This window comes from Ixodes scapularis, unplaced genomic scaffold (genome assembly GCF_016920785.2).
Source record: "Ixodes scapularis isolate PalLabHiFi unplaced genomic scaffold, ASM1692078v2 PGA_scaffold7__128_contigs__length_106722199, whole genome shotgun sequence".
Classification (NCBI taxonomy): domain Eukaryota; kingdom Metazoa; phylum Arthropoda; class Arachnida; order Ixodida; family Ixodidae; genus Ixodes; species Ixodes scapularis.
The window spans coordinates 85,529,016-85,538,760 of record NW_024609882.1 but is presented as its reverse complement, the minus strand read 5'-3'; the positions used below and the strand labels follow the sequence as shown (position 1 = coordinate 85,538,760).

General features: G+C 45.2%; 2 protein-coding genes and 1 long non-coding RNA gene across 8 annotated transcripts; all 3 read right to left on the bottom strand.

The window, feature by feature from the left end:
• Positions 1 to 218: 218 nt before the first annotated feature.
• LOC121833293 lies at positions 219 to 3,103 on the bottom strand (the record flags this gene model as incomplete). The annotated part of the gene is made up of 3 exons (XM_042286451.1): positions 3,042 to 3,103; positions 2,883 to 2,972; positions 219 to 2,002 (listed from the first exon to the last, which is right to left on the bottom strand). Coding segments are annotated over exons 2-3 (1,869 nt in total), but the record flags the coding sequence as incomplete, so codon positions are not given.
• Positions 3,104 to 3,124: 21 nt separating this feature from the next.
• Positions 3,125 to 6,198, bottom strand: LOC121832975. Of its 6 annotated transcripts, none has more exons than XR_006076617.1 (7): positions 6,147 to 6,198; positions 4,507 to 5,587; positions 4,373 to 4,450; positions 4,239 to 4,316; positions 3,971 to 4,182; positions 3,840 to 3,914; positions 3,125 to 3,250 (listed from the first exon to the last, which is right to left on the bottom strand). XR_006076617.1 is itself a non-coding variant. In XM_042286450.1 (3 exons), exons 1-3 carry the CDS (start codon positions 4,418 to 4,420, stop codon positions 3,967 to 3,969), a joined length of 342 nt encoding a protein of 113 aa, XP_042142384.1. In that variant the 5' UTR covers positions 4,421 to 4,500; the 3' UTR covers positions 3,928 to 3,966. The 6 variants fall into 6 exon arrangements, 1 of the variants encoding a protein (XP_042142384.1); XR_006076616.1 differs by lacking the exon at positions 3,125 to 3,250 and having other exon boundaries at positions 3,874 to 3,911; positions 3,971 to 4,048; positions 4,105 to 4,182; XR_006076615.1 differs by lacking the exon at positions 3,125 to 3,250 and having other exon boundaries at positions 3,876 to 3,914; positions 3,971 to 4,048; positions 4,105 to 4,182.
• LOC115314882 lies at positions 3,343 to 3,755 on the bottom strand. The gene is made up of 4 exons (XR_006076620.1): positions 3,706 to 3,755; positions 3,572 to 3,649; positions 3,438 to 3,515; positions 3,343 to 3,381 (listed from the first exon to the last, which is right to left on the bottom strand). It is a non-coding gene; the product is annotated as an uncharacterized LOC115314882 (long non-coding RNA).
• Positions 6,199 to 9,745: the final 3,547 nt, after the last annotated feature.

The following is a 9,745-nucleotide window of genomic DNA, read 5'->3' as shown; positions in this document are numbered from 1 at the left end:
AAACCACCCAGCTCTGAGAGTGTGTGATACAAGGCAGCACACACTCCTCGAACATGCGCTACACTCTCTATTACGGCAAGAAAGTGATTTTCTAGTTTCCGAATAAAGTTAAAGGCAGCCTGTGATGGTACTACTAGGTTTCCGAAGAGTTTCCCAGGCACGTGGTATGCTTTAAGCATAAGAAAATACTGGTGAGGCCTGGTCAAGTTGTGAGACTCATCCTTTAGCAGCTTAGAACAGCCACAGCTGCGGGTTGTCTGTTCAAGGAAAAGTTTGATCAAATAGCCTCCAACGTAGTAAGTGCACGAGTCGTCAATTATATTAGACCTGATGTCTGATGCCAGCTCAGAAATATCTTCTAGTGGCGGGAAGTTATCAACTGGAAAACATTCCACATTGTCTGCAATGGAACTTTCATGGTGCGAAAATATTGGCAACTCCTTGAGGAGGTCAGCCTTTTCATCCTCTACATTTCCATTGTTAGAGAGTCTGAACAGTTTTTTTATCCCGATGTGTTTCAGTCCCGAGGTGAACTGATTCACATTTGGGTTTGTATTGCAGCCCAGCATTTGTCTTATTGCCCCAAAAATGTTCTCCAGTGGGTCTTGCTGCAGGCGTCGAGTAAGTAAGAATTTAAAGCCATAGCTGTTTGAAAGCTCATCCCAGAGCATGAGGACACTCCTTATTGTAACTTGCCACCCTATGGTGGTTTGTGGCTGCCTCCTACTTTGGAACTTCCATGTTGAAATCCATGCGAGTTGTTGGTGAAGGAAATCGAGTATCTCAGATTCTCCTTTCAAAATTGCATGACGCAACTTCTGCCCCGTCTTCTTGAATTGCGAGCTATTTAAACAATCAAAAAGTCTGTCCATTCTATCACAAAAATAGGCTGTAGCCATGGCTGCCTCAGGAAGCTCCTTGGCATAAACAAGGGATAGAATGGCAAGACAGACTGAGGCACTCAGGACCTGTGTGGCACGCTTAACTTTCATGTTACTGAAAGGTTTTTGAAAAATGTGCCTCTCAGTAAGTTTTGGAGCCAATCGCAACCTCATCTCATGAGTAGAACGATAAAGTTCAACAATATGGGACCATTCAATGACCTCATCCCCAATGCAAAGTTTGTGGGCTTGGAGATTGTTTCTTGTTGTTTTGATGAGGTGCGGAACATCAAAGATAAAGTAAACACGTTCGTTGTCGACTTCAAAAAATGGCTTATCAGCAGATACACCAAGTTGGTTGGCTAAGCTTACGTTTGAAGCCCCCTGATCACAGACCACGGCCTTCACAGTGAAGTCAACAGTCTTAAGCTCTCGAATGAGAGAAATCAGGAGGCTCCGGATAACAGAAGACGGTGTTGAAGTGTGCCCAACAGTGTATGCGAGGGGCTGAACCCACCTCCTGGAAATTCCAGAGAGCACAACAACCAGGGCTCTATCTGCTATGGTCGAGGTTCGTTCAACACCGTCATCTGTAAATCCATGGATAATGTCGTGTGCAGGGTCGTATGTCAAGTTCTTCTTCAAAACAATCTCATCAAAAATCAAGGTGCAGACACGATCACGTGCATTCCAAGACCGCGTTTGAGATTCGATGGAGGACATGACACCAGGTATAATACCAGGAGTCATTTTTACGTTCGACAGCCACCTACGCAGTGAACGCTGAGTGGGAAGCGTTAAATGTAACGATAGAAAACGGTATGCCTGTGGGCCATGAAAGTTCAGATGCAAAGCAAACTTCTTGAGCCACAGTGGAAACCGTTTTCCTCGTCCCTTGCGCCCTAATTTTACATGTGACGAGATAAGTCCGAAAACCTCGTCTGTCACAAATGGACGCACCATTTCAAGTGCTTCGTCAGCTGTTTGAGGCATTTGCTTCTGTTGCTTGCGCAGTCTTGATATTGTCTTTCTGTAACTGGAAACCTTTGCTTGTAGGCGTTTTATGACGTCCCTGGGCCTCCTTGAGAGCTTGGCGGAAGCAGGTGTTGAACGACCAGAGCCTGCCAAAACAATACCGAAAGCACATAAGTCAGGCTACAAAAAAATGATAAAAGTAGAACCCGACAGAAACAATACCGCCAAATACCGACCACTTACCCATGCTGCAATATGTGCCCCCTTCCCCCCCCCCCCCCCCCGCCACTTTCGAAACGTTTGCGAAATAAACAAAGCACGTATCAATGTCCAACTCCAGACTTAAAAACCCACCCACCTAACATAAATGCTCATCCGCTTCAGCTGCTTCTCCAAGCACACCAATGTAAAAGGTGAAGCTCGACACGTGCACGGGCCTCCAAAGTGGTGACCCCCCTTCCCCCCAACCTTTGGCTGTTCTGCAATTTTGCTTTCGGGCATAAGAAGCATACATCTCTGCGTTTTTCATGATTATCTCCAAATTGTGAGTGGGCATTTGCTCCGCATGTTCTGTTACCACTGTTTATACACAAATGGCTGCTATCAGAAAAAAAAAAAAAAATTAAACTAGCTTTTAGTCTTTCAGCTGCAATAATTTCACCACAAAAACTGTATTAACATAAATTGATGAATCTTTCAAATATTGAATAATCGCGTAGTCAATCACTACATTCAACAGGGTCATCCAAAATGAGAACTGTATGTAACAGGATTGGCAAATTACTACAATAAGCAGAGATTACTAGGAAACCACCCCTTTTCAGAGCATTTCACGGTGCCACACTTCAAAGCTTATGTTCCCCGTCACCTAGAGCCCTGTAGTGATGTTCCAAGTTATTAAGGCCAGCACAAAAATGAAGTGACAAATAATGTCACCTAATTTGAAGCAATGTGCATACTAAATGCAGAGGTACTTAACACAATTTTGCAGTGCTTAAATCTGTAGAGAAGTCAATTTATACTCACAGGTTCCAGATGATTCAGAATAGCCAACAGACGAAGATGGAGTGCTGTGGTCCAAAAGCTGGCCAGGAGAGCTGGCCATCCCCATTTGCTCTGGAAAATGTGTCACTGTTAAATACGAATGTTTGCATAAACCCAATTTGTGTAGGAGATTTATTTTACCACAGGCCGCTATGGAATGTGACGCGCTGGTACCCTCCAGTGAAATACCACAGGGGCTTGTCGCCATCTGTTGTTCTGAAAAACGGTTGCTTGTCAGATATGAGCAGCTGTTTTAAAAGAAATGATCTCACCATGAGCAGCTGCCGAAGGTGACGTTCCACTGCCTTCCATTCGAACATCCCCGGGGCTTGGTTCCGCCATCGGCTTTTCTAAAAAGGGCTTCCTTGTCAGATATGAGCCGCTCATTTAAAATAAATAATCTCACCAGAAGCTGCTGTGGGATGCGACGTTCTGCTTCCCTCCAATGGAACGTCACAGGGACATGTCGCCACCGGTTCTTCTGACAAATGTTTGGTTGTCAGCTATGAGCAGCTGTTTTAAAAGAAATGATCTCACCATGAACAGCTGCCAAAGGTGACGTTCCGCTGCTTTCCATTGGAACATTCCCTGGGCTTGGTGCCGCCATCGGCCCTTCTGAACGACATTTGCTTGTCAGGTATGAGCCCCTGTTTTAAAATAAATGATCTCACCACGAGCAGCTGTTGAAGGTGACATTCCACTGCCCTCCAAGGGAACATTACCGGGGCTTGGTGCCGCCAGCGGTTGTTCTGAAAAACGGTTGCTTGTCAGATATGAGCAGCTGTTTTAAAAGAAATGATCTCACCATGAGCAGCTGCCAAAGTTGACGTTCCACTGCCCTCCAATCGAACATCCCTGGGGCTTGGTTCCGCCATAGGCTTTTCTGAAAAGGGCTTCCTTGTCAGATATGAGCCGCTCATTTAAAATAAATAATCTCACCAGAAGCTGCTGTGGGATGCGACGTTCTGCTTCCCTCCAATGGAACGTCACAGGGACATGTCGCCACCGGTTCTTCTGACAAATGTTTGGTTGTCAGCTATGAGCAGCTGTTTTAAAAGAAATGATCTCACCATGAACAGCTGCCAAGGGTGACGTTCCGCTGCTTTCCATTGGAACATTCCCTGGGCTTGGTGCCGCCATCGGCCCTTCTGAACGACATTTGCTTGTCAGGTATGAGCCCCTGTTTTAAAATAAATGATCTCACCACGAGCAGCTGTTGAAGGTGACATTCCACTGCCCTCCAAGGGAACATTACCGGGGCTTGGTGCCGCCAGCGGTTGTTCTGAAAAACGGTTGCTTGTCAGATATGAGCAGCAGTTTTAAAAGAAATGATCTCACTATGAGCAGCTGCCAAATGTGACGTTCCACTACCCTCCAATGGAACATTCCCGGGGCTTGGTGCCACCATCGGTCCTTCTGAAAGATGTTTGCTTGTCAGGTATGAGCCTCTGTTTTAAAATAAATGATCTCACCATGAGCAGCTGTTGAAGGCGACGTTCTGCTGCCCTCCAATCGAACATCCCCGGGGCTTGGTTCCGCTATTGGCTTTTCTGAAAAGGGCTTCCTTGTCAGATATGAGCCGCCAATTAAAAATAAATAATCTCACCATAAGCTGCTGTGGGATGCGACCTTCTGTTTCCCTCCAATGGAACGTCACAGGGGCATGTTGTTGCCACCGGTTCTTCTGAAAAATTTTGGCTTCTCAGATATGAATACCTGCTTATAAAGCTTCTGATGGAGAATTCCTGCTACAGGCGAATGATAGGTTAGTAGTGTTACCTTTCAAAGGAACAGAAAATATTCAGCACTCTGAAAGGGCATTGAAATCCCTTAGTGATGAAAATTAATGTTGAGCAATATTAATCAATGGCGAAACACAGGATCCGGCGGGTCTTGAAAAGGCACTTAGGAATCTCGGAATATCTTAAATTTTAACGGCCCGGTATGCTAATGTATGAGAACATAACAGCATGGGCAACTAAAGCTAACCTTGTAAACATGAGTGTCAGGAAGATGACTCAGACGGCATGAGTCCTCTTGTCGAATTGGATATGAACAGGGGAACGTTGACCTGCCTTATCTTTCATTTATATCACTATTGTATGCTACAAACCTAGGATGCCCTGTAAGAAGTCATACTGCACTGGCAGAACTGCCCTTCTTGATTGCAGGACACAAATTACTGTATTTCAATGCAGCTGACCTTGTGCTTTAAAACAATTTTCCAACAAACTGGGACGGATATTGGTTATGGGCAACAGTATGCGCAGGGACATTACAGGGATAATGTACAAAAATGCTAAATGAATTAGATAAAATATTTAAGCACAAACTAATAATAAAAACTAATTAAATCAGATTAAAACTTTTGAGACTGTCAAGCATCGTTGACAGCATGCTGGCAGCTGGCATCAGTGACGTAGAGTTGGTGCTGCCTAAAAGCAAAATATAACAGAACTCCGTACAGACTGCAAATAAAGATTATGTTACCTTGGGCTGTTACAGATGGCCTAAGCATTTGCGGCCGAACCGTAGGGATAGCCGTTTTGGTCAGCCTTGTCTTCCCAGGATCCAAAAAGTCCTTGGCTGTGAAATGCTCACTACACAGGCGATACCCCTCATAGAGCTCCTTGGCTGTCTTTCCTAGGAGCTCAGGACGTCTGGCGTACTGTAGCCATGCTTTTGACCTGCAGAACATTGTATATACCACCAAGGTTACACATACTGTAAGGGTCAAATAAACTCCAAATATATGAGCCTCAATTGTTTTTAATGTTTCACTGCCGTTTGGTATGGCACCTCTCAGCAAAGTGTTCACGTTCTGAAGAGTTTGTTTTTCTTCTTCATGCTACTGTACAGTGCAATACAGCTAAACAAAGAGATTGCATACCCACCAGGGTATGCAATCAATTTAGGCCCGAGGCAAGATAACCTTAAAATGCTGAAAGATATTGGTGTCCATAAACCAAAGTGACATGGAAGAAATCGTTTTTGCTATAGTTTGTTGCAACCTAAGACCGAAGGGCGAGGGTAAGACGGGCCGGGGAGGAGGGAGCAGACGGAACACTGGAGAAGAAAGGGGAAACCTCCTTCTCTCCTTAGCGTTTCGTGTTCCGTCTGCTTCCTCCTCCCCGGCCCGTCTTACCCTCGCCCTTCGTTCTTAGGTTGCAACGGACCATAGTTCTCATTTCAAAATGTTATGCTTCGATCAAATGTTGTAAGGACTGCCTTAGAATCTATACGCACCTTGGGTCACGTGGAATTCGAAAAAACTTGACATGTGGCTTCTTTGTTTCCCATTGTTGGCACACCAGACCACGCAGCAGTAACTTCCGCAGGACATAATCTGGGCCAGCGGGGGAGGGAGAGTTTAACATCTACTGAAGCCTAGCCAATGGCGCGTTCCTTTAGTTCAACGGAAGGTAGCACAATAGCGGCTGGTGAAAAAATAAACTGATGGAGATTTAAACAATGTCACAAGATATTACCATGACGCAATGTTACAATAAACCCATGACACGTATTAACACAGACGGGTGAAAGAAATATTGTGAAGTTTGTGAAGTTTACGCAATCTTCATGCATCATAATCGAACGCAGTGTCTAGAGTGCCATGCCACAGCACTCCAACCAAGTGTTCAAGTGACGTCTGACTGGTTTTACCCAACGTTCGAATGCCATCCTTAAGAGTAAAACAGGAATTTAAGCATAGTACAGCGGTACGGCCAAAATAAGTAAGACTAATCTACCTCTACTGTTTCTGGTAAATTGGCCGTCAATATTTTGAATTTTGCTTTCTTACATAGAAAATAATGTCAGCGAACCATAGACCTAAATTTCGAGCTCCATTTGGTGATGTAGCGATGTAGTGGGAACCATGTTTGAATAGTCCTCCGTACATTCTCAGAGTGTCCGAAAGTTCCATGGATGTCCTATCCTGGATGTCCCGTGGACGTCCATAGGATATATATGCTGCTAGGGAACTTTATTAAATATCTAAATTTGATACTGCGTCTCGCAGTTTTTTCCCCCGAAATTCTATGCATGTGTTTGTCGTCGTAACTGCAGCATACTGCAGCTCGTATGGCGGTACACACAAGTCATGTAGCTCGCTTGAGCGACGTTCGCTGGTTCGCTTCTTTTGCACGTACTTTATGTGATAAATCAAAGCAGCGACGCGCCATTGAAAGAATGCATGTCAAAATATCAATATGACTCAATGGACACCTTGCCCCGAATTCGTCGCACTGCGAACGACTGTCGACCCAGCTTTAGTCAGTGAATTAACTTCAATCTATGACGGCATAAGTCCTCTCAACAGCAATCCACAGATGTCTGATGGCACTTGAACACGCATGAACAAAGCTCTGCCCGAGGGGCGTCGGACGGCAACCCAGACTCAGCAAATTCAAAAGCCAGCTTTACAACACAGTCGAGAGACAAATGAGCAAAACGACTTACCTTTTGTTTAAAAATCTAGGTCCAGGCAGCCCGACGGAATTACGAGAAGCTCAAGCCATATCAAGCCGCCCAGCTCTACAAACTCACGCCGAGCATGAGAGCACGCGGCGGTCATTCGTCACTTTGTTTCAAGCAAAGTCGACCGAACACGCTGTAGCATAAAACGGAGAAGAACGGCACGGACGGCACGGACGGTACGGCACGGACGAACGAAGCACGGACCGCACGGACGAGCAGAGGTGACGGCGTGCAAGCAGACAGGCCATGGCAGGCGCCATTCATCACGTGGTTTTTGTGACGTATTTGATTAACACTATTTAGTCGTTTTAAGTACTTTAAAAAACTCTAAAGCATAAAAATTTAGAAAATAAATACTTTTCAGAGAGAAAGCTGTAATTAATATTAACCAAATTACGGAAAAGCGCCACGTAGCGGAGGGTATGAATCCTACTATCTGGGCCGCGAATCGGCTTCAGTGTCCTCTCTTTACGTTTACTATATTACTCTATGGAGGCAGTTCGAACTCCGAAGGGAGGCGAGCCCAGCGAGCCGGCGCGCCTACGCGCATGCGCTGCCAGACAAGCGGCTGAGCGAGCCGCCGAGATTGCGCCGCCATTGCGCTACGACCGCGACCGCGCCAACTCGGCGGAACCGACGGATAACAGCTCGTCAAGTTCGTCGCGTACTTTGCTTTTGGGTTCGAAGTGAAACCAACGCACTTTCAATCGCTTCGAAAGGTACGTATAGACGACTTTATTACTTGCAGCATTGAGTGCTTTGGTATACGCAGATCAAAGTGAACACTGAAGGACAGAAGGGAGACATGATGTTTTGAAATCGCAGCTTACTTGAACGCATGCGTCCCCTGCTGAAAGCGTCTGGCTGTGCTCTGTTGCAGACGTCATTTCGACTGCGTGTACTCTGATGTAACGTCAGTCAGTGTTTACACTCGGCTAGCTATCACTCGGCTTGTTATCTCATGTGCGAAATAGACGTAGAAACCAGCGCCTCGTCTCTTTCGGATATTAAACCTCCAGCCCCCTGGCTCCCAGCGTGCTTACCGGCGCAAACCGTTCGACGTGTTGGATTCGTGGGCTCGTTCGAAGAGGCGTTGTTTAACGCTCGCGAGTCGCCGAAGTGTTACCGGAGCTTCTCTTTACGAAAGTCGCGATCGACGCTGGGCTCTGAGCTCATACTTTTTTCTTCCCTGGTAGACTAAGAGTGCCGACCATTCATCTGTGGTGCCGACTGGCGCCGTACTAAGTTGAGAAAAGCTAGCGAGTCTGTCAGATTTTCGTGACGCCGCCCAACTGCTCTGATACCGGCTGCGCTCAACAAATAAAGTAAAAAAAAAAACGCGTTTTTTTATTTTCAAAATGTTTTTTTTTTTTTTTGCCATGTTTCATTTTAGTCGCTGCAAAGTAAATCGCGGCCGTACGTCGGTTGACTCCCGATTACTGTCTCTACATCGTAGATTGTCTCACCACACTGGTGCCTCGTTGGTGTGATCTTATTCTGATATCGTTACATCTTGCTTTTTCATCTTGGCACACTTCTAGACGACCTTCTACACGTTGCACTCCTTGTCGACATGTTGCTGGTGTTAGAGACAAATCTGAAGTCGCTGTTTGCTCACTCCTTTGGTGCACATATTTCATGTTCAACATCAGGTATCTGAAGAAGGCGCCATGAAACCCTGGAGTTTGTTTAGAGGCACCTCAACATACTGTATTCAAGTGTCGTTTTGTGTGTTATAGTTTCCTACAAAACCAAATTGCACTTTGTTCGTAATATACCCTATAACTGTTCACTACAATTAAAGTTGCTACGAAACATTGGCCAAGAGAGGTGACTCGGCCAACGCAGCCTGAAAATTCCTCGCCTAATTTTCTTCATGGGTCATTTTGGACATCGACAAATTTTCTTGTGAATAATGAGTGTTATGCACTTGTGTTCTACTTTTCGTACAGGTACTTCAGTTAGATAAACCCCAGCAAAGGCAGCAAGACCGTCTCATGGGGTCACACCAAGGATGACTGCATTCCTGCTCGAGTCCCGAGTTTTGTCACCAAACTTCACTGAACATAATGGTACATTCCGATTCCTTAACTTTTTCTTCTGAAATGTGTTATTTTTTTATTGTTGCTTTTTTCTATTGAAAAAAGGGTAGTACAACGTTTAAACACCCAATTTTTTTTTTCTTTTTGTAAAATGTGTAGTACATCGTTTAAACACCCAAGCGTTCATAAATGGTCTCTGTACCAGACAATAGGGTGTCTTATACTCTGTTTCATACTTAGCGTGCAACGCTGTCAAAGGTACTAAAGTGGTGCGCATGAGAAAATAGAAAAAGTGTTACTCCGCGCGTTTCGTGGACGAGTGGT